The following is a 20,425-nucleotide window of genomic DNA, read 5'->3' as shown; positions in this document are numbered from 1 at the left end:
GGAAGATATTTTTTCCATTGCTTTTCAGAGAGAGTGAAAGGGAAAGAGAGAAAACCGTCGATGTGAGAGACACATCGATTGGTTGCCTCCTGCACGAGCCTTGACAAGGGCAGGGGATCAAGCCTGCAACAGAGGTACATGCGCTTGGCCAGAATCGAACCCAGGATCCTTCAGTCCACAGGCCAGCGCTCTTACTACTGAGCAAAACCAGCTAGGGCAATGCTACTTTATAATCCTGTGCCCAAAATTTTACTTATACAATTTTCAGATAACAGAGGTATATTAAATTAGGCAAAAATGGGAACACCATAGTCATCACTAAATCACCCCCGTATAAAATATAGTTTGTTGCATATCAGCACCTGAAAAGTAGGCTTGCTATTAAACAAGATTTGTTCCAAGATTTTAGCCCTTTGCAGTTGGAATTGAATTCTGTAGGTAAGAGGCCTTTTATTTTGGCCAATCCACAGCAGAACACCCTTGTGGACCACCTCTGATGAAGCTCGAAATTAATCTCTGGTTTGTAGGCACCAAAAGCAGCGCATGGAGGAGGGTGACACCTCCTCAGAAGTACCAAAGCTGAGAGGTTCTAAGGAGGAAAAAATGAGCTGAATACTGCTGACTGCAAATGCACCACTGCAGGAAAAAGGAAAAATGTATTTGAAACTGCAGAAAAGTTGTTTCCAGAACCTGCAGTCATGTCTCTGTTGTGCTTACATGTTCAGAGTCATTAAAGGGAAGCACCCAGACTTTTTCTGTGCTTCTAACCTGCTCACATATGCTAAATTTGCTATCAGTTAATCTTCAGGAATGACAAACTAAAAGTAAAGCTTAGCTTTCTTGCCTGCAATTTTTGGGTTGGTATTTGAAAGGAAAAAGCAGCCTCGGCTGTCCCTGAACAGCTACCCCAGGGGGGCCTAGGACACCACTCTGGGGGAGGCTCTTTAGCCTGCGAGTCAGTAAAATGACGTGGCTGCCATTCTATCAGCCGCAGCGATGGATACTTCCTGAGAATCAGGCACCCGAGGCAAAGGTGTGAGTGCAACAGCCAGGGCCAGACTGCCTGCTGGTGTGACTTCACCTCTGTGTGACGCCTTTTCTTCATCTCTAAAATGCGGTAATAACAGTACCTAACTCAGAGTGTTACAGAAAGTAAACTAGACAACGTAAGTACATATAAGAGCACTTGGCCTTCAGTAAATGTGTAATTGTGATTTATTGTTAGGTGCTAACTGCCTTGTAGGTATGATGCCCATGAGATCTAGGGGCTGTCATTCATTTCATAGATGGGAAAATGGGCTAAGGGACCAAGGAGCTTGGCCAAGGTCCACTGTCATTATCAAGGATGGAACCAAAGCTGGCTTCTTCCACCTTATAGGACCTCTCTGGACCTTCACTTGAAAATACTTGGCTAGCCCTGGCCAGTGTTGCTCAGTGGTTACCTCAATCCTATTCCAAATTCCAACCAAATCTGCCTGTGGGCAAGGAGAGCCTATCAAGTCCCAGCACAATACGTGGCTGAAGTCACTCCTGCTCAGACCCTCCCCTGCAACCCCAAGTCCCAGGACTGGCCTGTTCGCAGGTACCGTTTAACCACACCTCCAGCGGACAGGCCTGGAATTCAGAAACTCGGTGCCCTTCTTTCTGCCCGCTCAGCCTCCAAGGCCAAGCTCAGCCTCTCTGTGCTAGGTCATACCTCGGTATCAACTCAGGACGATACAGCAACTATGAAACACAGGACGTTATCGAGGTTTCAGTTTCTGAGTTAGGACACAACAAGTGGATTTTTGTCCAGGCTCTCGGGATGCAAGGAGTGTTGTGGAGATTGGAACATTTATTTCCTGCCATAAAAAGAAATCTCTTTTCATTTATAACAGTGAAGTCAATAAAGAAAGGGCTTCATTATAGTCAAAAGACCAATGAATCTCCTTTGGAGATAATCTCTGTATAGATAAAATATGCCAACAAGATTGGTTTAATCCCAAGGGTTTTAAACTGCATGTTTAAACCCTTTTATGTGCTGGCTCCCTGCTGAAGCCCGTGACCTTCACATTATTAAGGTCTATTTTAACTACTGGAAGGCAGGGATCGTTTCTGGGTTTCTAAGCTACTGGTTAGCTGCACCATTTTGTTTTGTAATGCTCTTATTAGAAAGTGAGATTTTCTAACTTCCAGAGAAAAGCATTTATAAGAACATTTGTGTTTGACACTATGTACCTTGGAAAAGCCCTTTGTACACGCTCCATAAAGAGGTTAATTTCATAAGCTAAGTTCTGATTTTAAAAAGCTATAAATAACGAAAGTCCAAAGGAATAAGTAATATAATACAGTGCATATGACTGGTAGGTGACATATGTACATAAGGCTTCATTAATAACTGCAGCAAAATTATTCAAGTTTGTTGTTTCAAAACAGTATCCCCAGGTTGGGAACACTAGATTCTTAAAAGTCCTTGTTGCCCAGCCAGACGTGGCTCAGCGGTTGAGCATCAATCTAGGACCCAGGAGATGGAGGTTTGATTCCCGGTCAGGTCACATGCCCGGATTGCGGGCTCGATCCTCAGTAGGGGGCGTGCAGGAGGCAGCCGATCAATGACTCTCTCGTCATTGATGTTTCTGTCTCTCTCTCTCTCTCTCTCCCCCTATCCTCTGAAATCATAAAAATATATTAAAAAATAAATTACAGCACATGTAGATTTCAGAATGATGTGGATCTTGCAGCATTTTAGAGAATGGGAAGTGGACGAGGGGACTGACGGCGAGGTTACTGCGTGCGATGTGCTCCATCCTCGCCCACTGGAAACGGGAAACCAGTGACCCGAACATTCTACCCTCAAAACTGCTGGTGGGAAATGAGAGTCAAAGCCCTTTCAGTCTCCTGCAGAAGCCACAGTTTCACTTATCAGAGGTGGGGTGCTCACTCTTCCCAAACACCATAAGGGAGCAGCCACTGCAATTCACGATTTTCGTGATAAAAGAATCCCCGTCCCTTGTACAGCGACTGGCACGTAACCGCGAAGGCCCTGCCTCGCCCTGGGACACCTCCAGTGCTGCTGACCCGCCGCCGCCCTGAGTGCAGGCGAGTCCAGGAAAACCGCCTGCGTCGCACAAGACTGTGGGCGCTGCAGAGTCTACATTCCTGTGTCAAAATTAGTAAAGTTGATCAACTTAAAATTCCTTAAAAATACCTGTAAACTGCTGTTTCCAAGGGCTATCAAAAGGTTAGCAAAGCTGTCCTTAACCACTTGCCTATTTTATATTACTTTCCTAAAGGCAGCGCAACTTACTGATTCTCTGTATGCTGTGGGAAAGATCAGAGCTTTTAATTTATGAATTTTAACCACAGCAGAATTACCCAAAAGTTGCTGATGTAGTGTCTAAATTTACTCAACATGGGACATGTTTAGGAATCCTCCCCAAGTCATTTAAGTCACATGGGCCGATTTTGCACCGGGAATGAAGTTTTGGGGGCTGAGTCTCTTCCTTAGGAAGCGAGAGAATGAGCATGACTAGAGAGCAAAGCTAATGGGGGAGATTCTTTGATACGCAGGAAACTTTAACAGAAGAATGATGAACTCCAAGAAGATGAAAGAACTTAATGCAGAAGCAAATCGGTCAGTGCTAGTGAAAGAAAGTAATGATAAAGGACAACTCGGAGAAAACTAGAGAGCAGTCACATTTTGAACTTGAAGACGCCTTGTTTGAATGAAGCACTATCCAAATGAAGAGCCTCAAGACTTGAGACATCAGAACGGCCCAAACAGCATGCCAAGAGGTGGCAGGGCCATTTCTAAGCATCTGTGCTTTGAAGTCACACAGAATTACAATGCTTGCTTGGCCACTAATCTGTGTCACCTTAAATAACAACTCTGAGCCTCAGTTTCTTCATCTGTAAAATGGGAATATCAACTGCACCAGTCTCTACAGGACTATAGTGAAAATAAGCATAAAGCACGAAGTTGGTAAATGCTCAATAAATATTAGACGGTGATGATGTTTTCTGAAACAGGTTAAATGTAAAGTAAGCTCTAGGAACAGTTTATATTCCACATTCTACAACCCTGGCCCAGGAGCTCTGTTTTACAACAGTTTGGTACCTGAATTTCCAATTTTACTCTGTTGCACACATTTTTAACCAGGACGATCGATGGTTTTTAACCAGTTTCCTGGTAGTTGTCTGTAAATACATTTTCACAGATCAGTTATAAAAATAAGGCATTCCAGTGATAAAATAAGTTGATAAATCGGGGCCTATCAGTGGCCCTATCATTAGGTTTTGAACAAGGATTAGGGTGTAACGCACCCAGTGGGCAGAATGATCACTGTACACGGATTCGATAAGGTCCTGTTCTTCCTAAAAACTGGGACAGCCGGATCATTCCCAAGGTAAGTCACTTTAAAGTCATCCCAGGGAGGTCTCCACTACAAAAAGCTGCACTGAGGGTTTGAACAGAGTGAAAATAACTCGCAAACTTATTAACACTGTAGTGTTCTTATAATTAACTTCCCCACGCAGGGGAGCTGGTGCTGTAACAACTGGAGGAAACCATAGGAACAAAGGGAGTAAGTGATGGTTAAAGCGCTTCATCGATTACATTTTACAAATGTAACTACTAAATACAGGGGTAAAGGGGTGTTATTTAAGAGAAGGGATCAAGTTGAAAACTCTTTAAAGAAAGGTCCTGTAGGGACCCGCTTCCCAGTTAGGGCACAGTGAGCTTGCCCAGGCACCTCTTCCTAGAAAGGCCATGCTCTCTGTACACACCCGAGAACACAGACAGGAACGTCGCCTGCTTTCACTAGGTAGGTCCTCCGACACCACACTGCATGACAACTACAGAGATTTGTTTTTACAAACGTGTAACAACTTGTCGAGGACGCTTCTCCTATGCCCGCTGAGGTTCCTCCAAGTGCGCGGATGCTCACGGGTGGAGGATCTGAGGCTTTTTCTCCCCAGGGCCCTCCGAGAGGGGGGAGGGAGTGGCGTGTAAAGGGAGGCCTCGGGCCGTATTTTACTTGGTAATGGAACAGGTAGCTGGCAGATGCATCAGAGAAGGTTCGAAAGTGCCTCTGGCCTAAGACGGCTCCTTGGGGGTGTGTGGCAAGGTGGCACAGCCGATGGCATTTCTGAGGGTCCGGGTGGTCTGGAAGGCCAGGGCCCAAGTCCACGAGCCTGCAGGCGGCACAGCCAGTGGGTGCGGCTCCGTTGGGGGCCGTCCTACCCGAGCGCCCCGCGAACTCCCGCTCTCCAGGGCTCCCGCGGTGAACAGCACTAGGGTTTGGGCAGAAGCCTAGAGATGACGCCTGGGCTCACTTTCTGGTTCCAAAGGGCTTTCACACGTCACCTTGGGCGAGTTTCAGCGCTGCCCCACGGGCAGGCCAGGCAGGCATCCCGCTCACGTTACAGACTCTGAAACCAAAGCTCAGAGAGGGGAAGTCCTCGGCCACAGGTGTCACCGTGGGGCGGGTGAGACCTCAGGTTTTCTAATTCCTAACCCAGTGGGAGCCGAAAGTGAAGACAAAGACAGCACAGGAGTCCCTCACCATTTAACTCTTAGAATGGATGTCAGCTGCACAGCCACCGACAGCTGTGTGTCACATGAGCCAGTCCAGGGGAGACAGAGGCTCCCAGGCAATTTCCAGAGGTCAGCAGACGTTCTAGGTGACACAAGCGGGAAAGGATCATCCGCAGGCTGGACACAGATCCCGCAGATTCCACAAGACCGCTCACCCCCTGTGGTGAAGCCTGATGCTTCCTGCCGGCTTCCTCCCCTCAAGGCGAGAGAGCAGTTCCCCCCACCAGGAACGAAGGGCAGGGGACAGGGTAACACCCGACCTATCCCAACGGCCTGGGGATCGTGCAGTGGCCACAAAATGGTCCATCAAGAAGTTAATCAGAGACTTTCCTGCTCCCCTCTTGTTCCTGGGTGACGAGCTTTAGTGAGAGCAGCTGACTAGGTGGGAGACCACGGCCAATTCCAATATCTCCTGGGTAAACAGCCACACAAAGGGCCAGGCGAGTCCCCAACAGTAGCTGCACCTAGGGAGGGTTTGCAAACAGTAGAAGCCTTCCTTGTGCTCAAAGAATGGCTGCCCGCCTCTGAGCTTCACAGCTGTGGCCTTTCAGTAGCCTTCAGGAAGGTTCTCTGACATCCGCATTCTCTCTGTGAGTTAAAGAAAGCCTACCATGTGCCAGGTAGAGGCGCCCACCTGCCTCTATGAAGTGCTCCTCCTAGAGTGGGGACACCACACACAGACAAGTGTGACGGTGACGGGTGTTGTGGAGAGTGAGGCAGACGAGTTCGGGAGCCTCGGCTGTGTGGAGGGGGAGCTATAGTAAAAGGAGGACCTCTGTTTACAGAGGAACAGTTAGTGTCCAGAGGAGGGATACAGAAGATACCTAAAGATAGGCACAAGCACACAATGAACCCAGAGAAAGAAGTGCAAGTTGGGCAAAAAAGAAGGGACCCCAAATAACGGTGGGGCCACCTTCAAAACCCACACGCTGACTGTCACAGCTCAGCCACCACCAAACTCCTGAAGGGCCCGGCATTGACCGCTGCGCGCCACCAACCCCACGCCTCGCCCGGCCAAGGGCTCCGTCTTTCTCCTGGAGGGCGAACGGAGTACGTTCCCGACCAAGAACACGTCCCAGACCCCCATGCAAGCATCGTAAGAACCAACGCTTTCAACTCTCGCATAAATGGCGTTCAGAGTGAGGAATCACAGAAAACTCCACTTTAAAAATGTATCACCAATTATGACTTTTTAAAAAAAATCTAAGCACAACCACCTATCAAATGAGATGCGGGGCAGGCGGACGGCAAATGCGCAGGCTCCTCCGCTTTCCCGCGGCACCCGCCCCCCGCGCGGCACCCACAGGGCGCTGCGTCCTGGCGTCTGTTCCTCCTGAGGGGTCAGCTGCCGGCGCTCGAGGAGCGCAGCTTTCCTGAGCTCGCCCCGAGTTAAGATCCCCGAAACTGGGCAAGCCTTACAAGGCCACACAAATGATAACTCGTCATGGCTGTCACACAGAGCTGAGGACAAAAGAGGGAAACAATCAGCCCGCTGGAAACGGGAGCCGCGCCTCACTTACCCGGAATAGGAATAATAGGGATACTTTCATTGGGGACCACCCGAGGCGAACTGCTGTCTTCCACATAGAAGTGAGCTGTCTGGAAGCATTTTCTGTGTAGGAAAGAGAAACACATGCCAACAGTGAGACCAAAGAAGCGCAGTTTGTCCGAGCTCATAATTTTCCAGTTCTCCCCTGGCAGATCTTCCCGGCTTTAAACACCACACAGCACCCGGCACCGAGCAACAAAGTAACAAGCTCCAAAGCAGGACAACACTGAGCCCATTGGAAGAGCCCCAGACAGCTGATGAGTATTTATCATCCCCACCTATCCTGACAGTCAGGTGGGGAACCATTAGTAACAAGCCACTCAGGTACCTGAAAACTTGGCTCAAACCGAGTCAACTTCCTCCACAAACTGCCAGGGTTCACCCCACAGCATTTCTAAATCTGACACGTTCCAGAGGAGTAACCTGCTATTTGCAACCCCCAGCACCACGCTCAGACCCACACTTCACACCCTCCCAAACGCAGTCATCCAGCAGCACATTGCTGGTGCTTTGCAAAGCCCCCCAAAGCCGCAGACAGCTCCCCAAGGGGGCCAGAGGGCTTAAGGGGGCGAGCACTCAAAACCAGAGGCCCGAGCCAGACGGAACGGGATGAAGGCCAAACCCTCGAGCGTCACCTGCTGGGCTCGGTTCTGTTCTGTTTTTACCTGTACTTGAGGCAGAGCAGGGAGCAGACACTGGTCATCACAGGACAGGCAGAGCACCGAGAAGCCGCCAGCCGCTCGCTCAGCCTCTGCCTGATGCTGGCCGGCCCGGGCTCCCCAGCACCCACGTCACTGCTCATCGCGGCCCTAATGAGCTGCCGGAAGCACAGGCTGAATATTTAATGAGGCTGCTCAGCGTGAATGGCCATTGTGACCAGAGAAGGGTCCCCGTGCATCTGGCGAGGGCTTCACAATAGCGGGCCCTACTGCTGGGTCTTTCACCCGAGCAGGCGGCTTCCTTCTGGTGCTGTGTCACTGGGACGCCCGCCCTGGCGTCTCACACCGAGCCCCCTTTATCAACACCACAGCGTGGCTTTCCTGCACTCCAGCCACCGGAGTGAGTCGACTTTCCTCCGGGCTGTCTCTGCCCATCTAGTAAAAAGTGTCCTGGGACGATTCTGCTGGGCCACCATGTTTCTACGAAGCCACAGAAGGGGGCTGGGGGGCTGGAAAAATCAAACGACTGTAAAGCAGAGGTGGGGGGGAGTCTCCGAGCGACACAGGTTACTCCACCTTAGCTGTCACAACCGCATGCCTTCAGGAAGAGTCACGTCTCAGTGTGAAGTGGTTCCTGAGTGGGGCCTCTGCTGAGAGGGAAGGAGCTCTGACAGATGGTACAGCGGGCCCTGCTCTGGAACAACCTGGGCTGCAGGTCCATGCCCCACGGGGTCCTGGATATTCACCCCCACACACATGGGGTGCTGGAGGCTCACTCCCCCACACAAAGGGTCCTGGACGTTCACCCCCCCCACATGGGGTCCTGGACATACACCCCACTCTTGGCACAGGTCTCAGAGGACTGCTCTTACAGAGCACTGAACGATAACATTTTTCTATGAATTGCCTGGAATTGTTAATATAAATAATAAATCAAGTTTTCATCACTTATTTAGCTGCCTTTACCTGAATTTGGAAAATTGGTCAGGCTAACTTAAGGTCCAGGATATGAATACACAAAACACTAAGTTTCCGGTGGTGGTCTGCTGAATGTGAAAGCATAGAAATCCGCATGAAAAACACACCATGGTTTTGATGATTGAGGGAATATCTTGTTTCTAAACTAGTCATAAAGTTTTGTATTCTTGAGCTCCCCGCCCCCAACTTCCAGAATGTAACATTAGAGTTAAAACACTGCTTATGGACTTCACAAATGAACGAACTTGAATGCCCCAGCATCAGAGCTAAGGAAAGCCTGCTCTTGTGGAGACACTGGGCCACTCAAAAGTACTTATTAACCCAAAGAAACGTTCTACGCCACCGAAAGGAACAGCATCAATTTACCAGGCCATACTTCAACTAACTGGGAAAAAAAAGTCTTCAAAATAGAAGCCTTTAGTGCCCAAAATGACTATGCCTATTAAATTTCTAAAATATAAAGCTGTTAGTAAAAGGAATCATTACTGGCCAAGGAACTGCGGATGTCCTGTGACTCGGGAAGGACATCGTGGACTGCACATCTTTCCGCAGAAGAGGACAGGCAGGAGCTCCCCCGGCTCTCGGTTACACGTGGAAATAGACTCCACACTCTCTTTGGAAAAAGGCCGTGTATCAAAGGCAATCACAGTCCTGCGCCCCATGTGCTGTTTGTAATGGCTTTTCCCCGGAGCAGAAGGACTGTGGTTGCCCGAGAGGAGCACAGCACTGGGGATGAAGGTCAGAGCGGAGCCCGCTCTCCACAGCTGCACCCCCGTGCCCGGCACACGCCTGCCTCCGGGGACCCAGGCCGGGGGGCGGGGCAGCTAACTGCACAACCTCAGGGGGACCGTCTTCCCTTAGAATAAAAGTGTCAACGGACTTGGGAAACATTCACTCAGCGCCCACTGCACAGCACGGTGTGCAGATGATTCTCTGTAACTGCCCAGAAGCCTTGAAACCACTTCCTTAAGTCTGGGTAAGCATTCAAGTAATTTAGAAAGAATTATCTACATCATACATGATCAATGCACAAAACTAAGAAATATAAATGAACACAAAGAAAAAATCCACTGAAATGATCCCAAATCCTCCTCATAGTGATCATCAGTATTAACACTTTGGGATACACTGTCCCACACTATTCCCTATTTACTGACTATTTCTCGATCACTGACGATGAGGTGCTGGGAGCAGACGGATAAGACAGGCAAGGTTCCTGCCCTCACGGTGCTTAAGTCTGTCTGTCTGTCTCTCTCAAACACAGTTTCAGTCAAGCAGTGGCTATCGACCAGCAGTGCATAACTCTCTGGTTTGGGGAGCTTTAAAAATAAAAAGGTGAAGGGATCAAGCGGTATAAACTGGTGGTTACGGAAGAGTCACAGAGATGTGGGAAGCCCAGGGAATGCAGCCAATAATACTGTGATAACTAGTGTGGGGCAGGTGGGTACCTGAAGTAGTGGGGGGACCCCTCTGGACAGTCCATGGTTTTCTAACCACTTTGCTGTGCACCTGAAGCTAATACAGAATAGTGTTAAATGTCAACTATAATTTAAAAATTTTGAAAATTAAAAAAATACCCAGGCTCTATGAGCCCCACTCCTGGTGATTCTAGAGCAGGTCCAGGGTAGGGAACAGGCCTGTGTATTCTAGAAAATTTCCTCAGATTCTGGCGTGCACTGTGTCTGGTTAAGGACAACTGTCATAAAGGGAAAATGGTTCCTGAGAGTCTCCAGTTCTCACCAAGAAAGCCATTAAAGAAATAAGACAGTCTTGAATGGCAGGCAGGCACCGTAAAAGTGTCCATAGAATTTATAGGGCCCATATGGAACAGGAATCTGTGGTTAAGAATTCAAGGATGTTGCCCTGGCCGGTGTGGCTCGGCTGAGCGGATTCTGTGCACCGAGAGGTCACCGGTTCGATTCCTACTCAGGGCACATGCCCGGGTTGCAGGCTTGATCCCCAGTAGGGGGCGTGCAGGAGGCAGCTGATGGATGTTTCTCTCTCATCAGTGTTTCTCTCCCTCTCCCTTCCTCTCTCTAAAAATCAACAAGAACTTATTTTAAAAAAAGAATTCAAGGATGTTAACATAATCACCTCAAAAACAAAGAAAAATGGTACTGCACATACTCTGGTCTGCTCCATTTCCGTTAGGACCTTGGTTATTAGAAACAGGATGGAATTCTCTCAACTGGAGCCAAGTGTCCCGCCACCCATATGTAAGAAAAGTCTTAGGTCCCCCCAAAAACCTTACATTTCTCAAATGAAAGCTTTTCCTCCTAAAGCTACCTTTTAAACTACTTTTGCAGACTGCTCTACTTTTCTTCCAGCAAAAGAAATTCTAGTTTGTATAAAGGAATTGGATTTGTCAATATTTACTTCAATATTAGGTAGTTCATGATGTTCTGAATTGCAGGTGTCCTGCCACTTGAACGAATCTGAAAACTAGCGAGTTGGATGGCTTTCTGGACCCAGCCCAAGGAGGAAGGGCTAAAATCGAGTCACATCCCACGTTCGCTCCCACATGCGAGCGAGAGAGACCCCCTGTTCGCATGAGAATCCCCCCGTTCAGACCCAGCGGTGATATGGGCCGGAGTGAAATGAAACGGGGCACGTGAGTGTTGTCCCGAGTTGGTAGCACTTCTCGTGTGACTCTCACAGAGCAGGCACCTCCCGCACTGAACGCGAGCCCGCGGCTAAAAGGTGCGCGCTGCTCAGACAGCCCGGCCCCGGGTGCAAGCGGGGCCCCTGCTGCTCGCCGAGGGGCCGACACAGCGCAGCTCCGCGCCTCACACATGCCCTGAGCGAGACGGAGACGAGCTCTCCGTGCCGGCCCCATTCGCTCTTCCTTCCAAAACCACCTGGGCTCTGTGCTTTCAGATTCCACGACAGGCCTGACCGGGGGCAGGAGGGTCATGTGCCATATCCTCTCGGGCAGCTGATCAATCAGCGTGGACGGTGGCCCGCAGCTCCACACCCATGACGGACGGTCCAGGCCCCGGGGCGCCTGAGGCCTTGAGGGAGGAACGTGGCCTCTGTGGACCAGTCTGGCTTCTACAGACCATGGACACTTTATGCTTGCAGCCGTGACTACTTGGTCTTTGACTGAAATTTCTAAAAGTAATTTTCATTCTTTCAATAGGGAGGTATTTTGGAGAGAGACTTTTCCAAAATAAAAAATTCTGCACTTGAGAAAGCACAGCACATGTCAGAGTACGTCCTTTAGTCGGGATGCAGTAAATAGCGACCCAAATCAGTGAAGCCATCAACAGCTCCGCACCGGGACCCAGCACGTGACAGGCCCTGCTGACTGACACACACACACACCCCGCAGCTGCTGACAGTGCTTTCTAAGTATTAGTAAATATTCAGGCTACAGAGGCTTCCTATTCAAACACAGCAAACAACAAAGACAAGCAGGAAACCTCTCGACTCTGCACCCCCTCCTCACTTCCCCCAGGAATCTGCCACACCCTGCAGGCAGAAGCCTCTGGTGACCAAACTTCTATGCAAAGACTCCTTTCTGCTTCTCCTGTTTTCCAGGTAACTGCTCAGATAACTCTGGTTCGTCCTAACAATATTCTTCCTTCTATCTCTTTCTGCCCCTCCAACAAGAATCTGGGAATAATTTAGGTGGCTGATACTTTTCAAAACCAAAGTGCTGGTCTTGAGCCCAGAAAGACTGAGTATTGGGAATGTCTGGAATTCCACTCAGCACCGCTGTGCATCCAACAGGCTCCTCCAAAGGGGGCGTCCAGTCCTGCACACAGGCGGGGTGTCTGAGGTCTGCAGGCATGTGGGTCAAAGTGGACAGCCCTCGGACGAGCCTGAGATGTCACACAGTCCTCACCCAGGTCCTTGGCTTACGATGGCGACACTGCCCTCGACATCACTATGCTGGGCAGGGGCCAGAGCAGGGTCACAACACAATGTTCAGACTCTGATGAAAGCCCCTGATGACGAAATAACCAAGTGTTCATGATATAAGGATTAGAAACCAAGTCACTGTCTTCAAATTAAGCTCAATGATTTATAATCACATCAGGGTGACAAGGAGTTTGTCAGTGTTGTGCAGCTCAAAATGCTAACTGCAGACGAGGACAGGGCAGTGGGCTGCTGTTGAATATTAATTAAGCAATCTTAACTGATTCGTAGACTGCCCTCATTTAGATGTACCATGGCACGCCCGCTAATACTCCCATTTATTCTCATGCCGTCGAGTGCAGAAACCACATTAATACTTACTTTTGCAAACGGATCTGTTGTAGTAAGCCATGTATGAATGAGAGAGCTTACAAAGATGCTGAAAACGCTCCCACGTCTCCAGGGAAGACGACTGAGCTGAGTTAGGAAGACGTGGCTTGTTTATTAGGGCAAAATGTTTTGAGAAACTGAAGTGATAAAGACAATAGAAGGAAAAGGCTGTGGGCATTGTTGAGCTTTTTTATTTTTATTTTTATTGATTTTAGAGAGAGGAAAGGAGAGGGAGCGGGAGAGGGAGGGAGGGGGGAGACAGAGAACCATCGGCGAGTTGCCTCCCACTCATGCCCTGCCCGGGGATCAACTCTGCAACCTGGGCAGGTGCCCTGACCTGGAACTGAACCCGCACCTTGTGGTGTGTGGACAACACTCTAACCAACTGAGCCACCCAGCCCGGGCTTGCTGGGCTTGTCAAAGAGGAGAAACTGCTTGAAATGACTCGGGGTCCTGCTTGGACAGGAGCCCAATGTGAGTTCTGAGTTGAGGTTTTTTAAGTGCAGCCACTCACTCGCTGTTAAGTTTCCTTTACTGTCAGTTAAATGACGGTCCACAGAACTCAGTGTGTACTTGCAGTATCTCTATCTGTTTCAGGAAGGAGTCATCTACAAAGAGGAATTCAGAACTGCTCTTCTCATCTGCATATGACCCAAACCATAAAAGGGACATGTGACCTGACAAATATGAACGTGCATTTGGGGACAGTCAAGTGGCATATTTCACATGAGGGCTGTGCTGAAGTCCTGGGACATCTGGTCGTCAGACCTTGGACACATGGGCTCGTCAGACGTGAGGAGATAAAGGGGGAAGGGAGAGTGAGCAAAATCAGGCTGGAGATGGATGTGGCACGAGAGGGTGCAGAGGCCAGATGAGGGGACAACACTGGGGTGCTGGGGCTCACGGGTAGAGGCATGTCCCATTCCACTCTCCTTACGCCGGGCAGTGAGGCAACCTGACCGCAGGTGAGAACTTTACTGCAGGATACAGACTGCCTGCAATCAGCATCTTAGGAAAGTGGGAGAAAACACATTATGTACACATAAGCGGCCTCAGGCAATATACTTTCTTGCTCAGCATTAAGCTGCCAGGAAATCCCTGCGGGCATTTCAGGAATGACTGAAGTACTGGTCATACTTCCCAGGAGGTAAAAGAGCAAAGTCATTTCATGAACCACATTTTGGCCAGACAAGCGCCTGAGCAGGGACGTTCTGATGAGACGGCTGCTTTAAGCAGTGAGCTCCGGACAGCCGCTCCCAGTGCTCCCAGCTGTGACCCAGAAAAGGCGGCTTGTAGGCCGGGCTCTGGGGGGCGGCTCACACTTCAGTCAGGACCCTGGAGGGCTCTGAATTTCTGACCGAGGCTGGAAGGCTTCTCCAACTCCAACCCCCCACTTATTGGGGAGGTAAATGGGGACATGATGGTACAAACTCCTAATTTTAGGCAGTTGGTAGGAAATGGAAATTCACATTTTATGTACTGCACCCAAGATTCAGCCTCTATATCTTAAAATGGTCTGGTAAAAAGCCGTTTGGCAACTACTTATTTCATTAACATACTGACTGAAATAAGTCAGTCAGACTTTTGCGTAGTGCTATTTTAAGGAGGGATTACGTGCCTCCTCCGAACAGCCCCAGATTGTAGTACTTTTTAAATACTTGGGACCATCTGGGGGGAAAAACTTGATGCAGACGTCACACTATTAACCAGGTTATATTCCAAATGATTAAATAATTAATATTAAAATTTGAAACCATAAAAGTATCTAAAAGGAAAAAGTAACCTCAGAATAAAGACTTTCTAATGACACAGAATCCAGAAAAGAAACTATGGATAAACCTGACTCTATAAAAGCAGCAACGTAAACATAGTTAAAAGGGAAACCACAGACTGGGAAAAAACTTTTGCAGTCCATACTGCTGACAATGGGTCTCTCTCGATGACAGACCAACAACGCAGAGGAATGGACAAAAGACAAGCAATTTACAGGCAAAGAAACACTAACGACCTGAGCATGAGAGCTGCTCTCCCTCCCTCATCATCAAGAGCGAACACATGACAACTACACCAAGGCACCTTTTACTTCCCACCTGTGAGGTTAGCAAAACACCAAAGTTGACAGCGCGCTGTGCTGGGGACGCTACAGGGAAAGACAGGCTCCTGCGTCGCTGACAGGGCCACCCTGGTGACCTGCCCGGGAGGGCAACGTGGCACCATCCACCCCAAGTAAAGTGCACGTAGCTTGTGATACCACCAATTTCTTGAATTTACCCCACAGAGAGACCTATCTACTTGAAAATGACACATAAGGGTATTCACCAGGGTATTGTTTGCAATAACAAAAGGCTCCCACAACCAAAATGACCACCACGGGGGACTGGTTAAGTAAATCACAACACGTCTGTACAGAGGACCACCACGCTCCTGCAGGAATGAACACGCGACTACAGGTGCACAGAGAAAAACCGTGTTACGGAAAGTGTGCGGCAGTGTGTGCGGTATTGTACCGTGTAAAGATCAGGGGAGACGGATTTGTACAGGGTGGGTGAAAGCAGGTTTACAGTTGTTCGTATGTTAAGTAATACAATAACTAATAATAATATAAGAATATACTGTTTCTCATACTCGCAACTGTAAACGTGCTTTGGCCCTGCCCTGTATTTGCACGGATGTGCGCGCGCGTGCACACACACACACGTGCACACACACGTGCACACACACACATGCGCACACGCGCACAGACGCACACACACACACACAATGTCTGGAAGAACAGACAACCAGCAGCAGCAGTCACCTATGTGAGAGGAGGCAGGGAGCAGGGAGGCTGGGTGGGTGATGCGGTGGAGATCTAGGGATATAAATATAATTTAAAACTTTTTCATTTTTGAACTGTGTCAAGTACTACCTATTCAAAAGCTAACTTTTTGGAAAATTAAGTACTTGGGTGTGACTTTTATTGTTTTTCTTCTGCACTCTGGGCAGGTCATCAGCTCTCGCTCCTTGCAGCCCCGCCCTCCTGCGGCCGGAGAGGGTTAGGCAGGCGAGGTTGACAAAGGGGCAGATGGGTCCTGCCCTTGGGTAACTGCGTGGACTTGGCAACAGCCACTGCAGATGCCTGGAGGGCTGCCAGTCAAGTGGCTTTGAGGCTCTTCTCTTGGTTCTCTGTCACATTTTGGAGGGAGATGCAGACCTGGAGAGGAAGGGAGGGTGGGAAGAGAGGATGCCTCCCACGCTCCAGCCCCCTCAGCGCCCAGCAGGGGGCGGGGGCTGCCTGTCCTCCTGGAGGCTTTTCGCAGAGCAGTGGAGGGCGAAGCTCCTGGGGTACAGTGGGGGGAGGTGAGGGGCAAGTGCCTGGCGGTTGTCAGCACACAGAATCCTCAGCAGGGTAAGGGCTGTGGCTCCAGAGGAAGAGAGTACAGCAGAGCAGCCAGCACGAGGAAGATTGGAAACTCTGAGGATGGATCGTCTCACCCTGGAGCACGTGGAGAAGGGGAACCACGCAGGACACAGACCGCCTGCTGGTGGCCCAGTGAGGAACTTCTCAAAGCCTACGCTTCCTCACCTCTCAGTGGGGTCATCTATCCCACACCCAGCATTTTACATATACGACCTCACTTAATCTTCACAACAACCCATGAGAAGGAACTATTATTAGACCCATTTCCTAGATGAGGAAACTGAGGCCCAGAGGGGTTCAGTAAGTTGCTCCAGGTCACAGAGCCAGAAGAACCGCAGCTAGATCCCATGTCTCCCAGTCTGTGTCTTAGCCACTACATTAAAAAAGTAAATTACGTGATTCACAATTAGGTGGGTCCCATAAACACTTATAGCTTCCCGAGATGGTTCTTGAGTTCTAGACCCACGTGAAACTGAATGTGCTTCCCCCAAGCCTCTGGCTCTCAGAGGTAGGAAAGATGCCAGGGGGACTGAGTGCCCTGTAACAAAATACAGCCCCCCTCAGGACAGAGAATATGTCTATAACAAGCCCACTCCTGCTTTTGGGCCAAGCACATAAATTAGTTAACACAGCCCATGGCTAAGGTATCATTTCCGGAGAGTACTTAGAAATTGGGTGTGTGACTGTCTTTGTGCTGTGCATGAGGCTTTTTTGAGTTACAGTAAAAAACTCATATTTGTAACAGACTAGGCATGAAAGTTAGGCATTGAAGTGATGTCCAAGGTTCTCTCCTAAGATCTTTGAGTCTAAAGCTATACAGAGGGTTTCTATTTCAGCGTTCACCCTCGGAGCTTTGAAAACGGATGAGAAATTGAAGACTTCAATAAGTACAAAGAGGTCATAGAAAGAAGAATGGCATTACCAGCGTCGGTGGTTACTGCCTTTCCCTGCAAGGCCAAAATTGCACCGTGCAGCTTAAAAGAAGATAGATCAGAGAGTTTCTCATTAACCTTCCATAAGTCTGGTACGATCTCACAGGCAGACATGATTTAGTGCATGGACAGTCAAAATGTCACCAATTATCTGATTCACCTACAGATTTTACATGGAGACAGATCATTCCATGTAAAAATTTTAATATAAATCCTACCAATTGGATCATTGAAAGTAAGTAATAAGGGATTACTCACAATGTCAATTAGTAAATTACCTTAACTGGCAATTAAACATTAAAATATTAATTACCATATTTAATATTTGAAGTTTGCCTAGATAAGCCCTACAGAAATCTCATCCAGAGGCTCCGGTGTGGCCACCAGGACTGCACAATCACGACTTCTAAAGGTTTAGTATAAATTTTCCAGGACAGTCATTTTTCCAAGCAGTCAAGCTACCCAAAACATGCGCCTTTATTTTATTTTTATGGGAAAATACACGACATCCCCATTTGCTCGCTTCACTCTTACCTTTCTACTCCTTTCCTAATGTCCCTATAAACTTAGGTTTCTAAAGGGTATTTTTTGCTTGTACAGCTAAATGCATGCATAATGTTTTTTTTTAACTTCCAAACATGCAAACATCTGAAATTTTGAAAAGAAAATGGATGCAACAGACATACAAACAAACAAGGAACACCCCCATTATGTACTTTAGAAACAAAAAATGCCCCCGAAATGGCAAAATAAAGCAAAGCAAGCACGCACAGCACAAACTTCCACTGGTACCCGCTACCCCCAAGCTGCACTGGCATTTGCAAGTCTGACTCTGGGGCTGGGTGGGTTAGAGACAGGTGAGTCTGAGCATGTGCGGTCTAGAGGACTGTAATCCCCATGGCAACAAAGCAAAAACCCCGCCAGCCAGCCCCAGCAGAGACGCCCCGCCCCGAGGCCTGACTGCCCCTCACCTGCTCCCCTGCTCTCCTCTCTCCCCAGAAGAAGGCACTTCACGGAAACGTCTGGGAAAGCCCTTCGCCTTTACTTTGTTACACCCTCTAAATGAACAAAACAAACAAAACAAAAAAGACAACAGCTGTAGAAGACAGTGCTTTCAGTTGGCCATCAGTTCCAGCAAACGCCTCCCTCCCGCCTCGCAGGCCCCCCTCGCCGGCCGCCTCTCGTACGTTCTCCAAAGAAAGCTGGCACACAGATGTGCTGCTTTTACGAAAGCGTTTTATGCTGAGGTAAGAAACACAAAACGGGAACTGCTCTTAAAGAGCCGTCTGTACACGTGGAAACCTGTATCACGCAGTGTTAGCAGGTTACAGGGTCGCAGACCCAACAAAGACCCTTCTCACGCGTCCACCTGTCTTTCCACCTCTGACATGCTGTCCTGGCCAACAGGACGGCTGGAAATACCACCGGAATGCACAGAGCTGAGCAGGCGTCCAGTGGCACCTTCCGAACCTTCTGCCACGCATTTCTCCGCCTCTGACGTCAGTCCTGTGGCCACGCTTTCCTCTCACTGCTGGGCACTTTCCCACCTCTCGACATGGACTGTGGGAGGCTGGGAGAGGCGGCGAGAGAAGGGCGGCGGGCAGCTGCTGTTACGTTAGCACGAGTCACCGAGTCTGATATTTAGTCTCCCCTTAAAACTTAACTGTTGCAGCTGAGACTTGGCTCCAGCATTCGAGGGATGCCCCCTTTTGTCACAAGAACAAGCGTTTAATTTTATTTGAACCCCTAAGCACCTGGGCTCTAGGATTTCACACTGACATGACCTGTGATTCCCAAACTCCGTCCACAGAACCCCAAAGACAAACAGGGCTACGTGGAGGGTCTCTTTTGGGGCAGCTCTGATGAATCCCGCACAGAGCTCCGCGTTCGGGGGTGCGATTCCCAAGAACACCGGGGCTCCCTGAAGGACTTGGGGGCTCCTTACTTTAGGAATGAGCATCCTCTAATTCTTAGCGGTTAAGTGTTTCTCCTTCCTTGGCCCAGGCCTTCCTTTATTTTGCTAATTATTAGTCCCCACACTGGGTAAAAGCACTTGGCACAGGAACCGCGTGGGGAGAAATCCTAACCTGGAGCCTGACTGCCGAGCAGGAGCGGGCCAGGGGAGCGCTGTACCAGGACTTCTTGTCTCCCTCTGTTGAGCACATTCGGGAACTACAACTGTCCCCCACACACGCGAACACGCTCAGTGCGGCTACAAACATTGATCGGAAGGAATCACGAGTGTGTTGGAGTGTTTTTGCAAATTTTCATAAAAACTTGAAATTTGCAGCTTCCTAAAATATTTAGACTTCTTCTCAACCCTTAGCCCTACTCCGAATCCTGCCAGATTCACTGTTGCGGGAATTTTGGAGCGGAGCCGGCATCTCCGCAGTTTTCCCTCACACACAATCACAGGTGCTTAAAACTCCCACCCGTAGACTGACAACACTTTGCAGAGAAGCAAATGCCAGCAAACCAATAACTAATACCTCGAATAATCGAGGGGCTACCAGAGCAAACCCACCACAGACAGGAGTCCCGGGAGAGAGGGCATCTCATTCTAAGAAACCCAAAGGAAGGTGTTGGTTATGGGCACTGAACGAGCATATGCGGGGTCTGCGTTTCCTGAGAAGTGAGCTAGGTTTGAAAACGTGTCCATTCACTTCTTCCTTCCCAGAACCAGTCCGTCTTTTAAATGTCGTGGAATATGTTTAAGTGGCAACCTTTAACAGCGACTCTGTCCCTGCTCTTGTCTAATGACTACACGTTAGCCTGTTCCAAGAGCTGTGACTGGTATCTCAGGGCCAACGCGGCAGCAGGGGGCCGGTTACTATAACAACTGACAGTTCTCTTGCATTTTGAAAGGCCCCAGAGTAGCCATTTGGGAAACAGTTATTGAGCAAAAAGTTGTCTGGGATCGGTGGCATCAGCAGCCACTTGCCCAGACCTCCCAGCACATGGCTGCAGGGGAAAGGAGGAAAGGTGCCCACCTCCAGGCACAGCTCGGGAAACCAAGGCTCCCCCCCCCCCCCCCCCGCCTTTCGGCGTCGCAGAGAAAGACGGCGGCAATCATCTGAAGTT

The 20,425-nt window shown here is 49.2% G+C and overlaps 1 protein-coding gene across 2 annotated transcripts in view; it reads right to left on the bottom strand.

Annotated features, from left to right (window-relative positions):
* Positions 1-20,425, bottom strand: part of PTPRG (protein tyrosine phosphatase receptor type G) — a 637,170-nt gene that overhangs the window by 39,312 nt on the left and 577,433 nt on the right. For both annotated transcript variants that reach the window (XM_016223094.2, XM_087825063.1), the window contains exon 14: positions 7,096-7,187. In XM_016223094.2, coding sequence (XP_016078580.2) covers positions 7,096-7,187 — 92 coding nt within the window. The remainder of the gene's footprint in view (positions 1-7,095; positions 7,188-20,425) is intronic.

This window comes from Miniopterus natalensis, chromosome 15, assembly GCF_054644295.1.
Source record: "Miniopterus natalensis isolate mMinNat1 chromosome 15, mMinNat1.hap1, whole genome shotgun sequence".
Lineage (NCBI taxonomy): Eukaryota > Metazoa > Chordata > Mammalia > Chiroptera > Miniopteridae > Miniopterus > Miniopterus natalensis.
The sequence above is the reverse complement of the archived record's forward strand: the minus strand, read 5'-3'. Positions and strand labels throughout refer to the sequence as shown.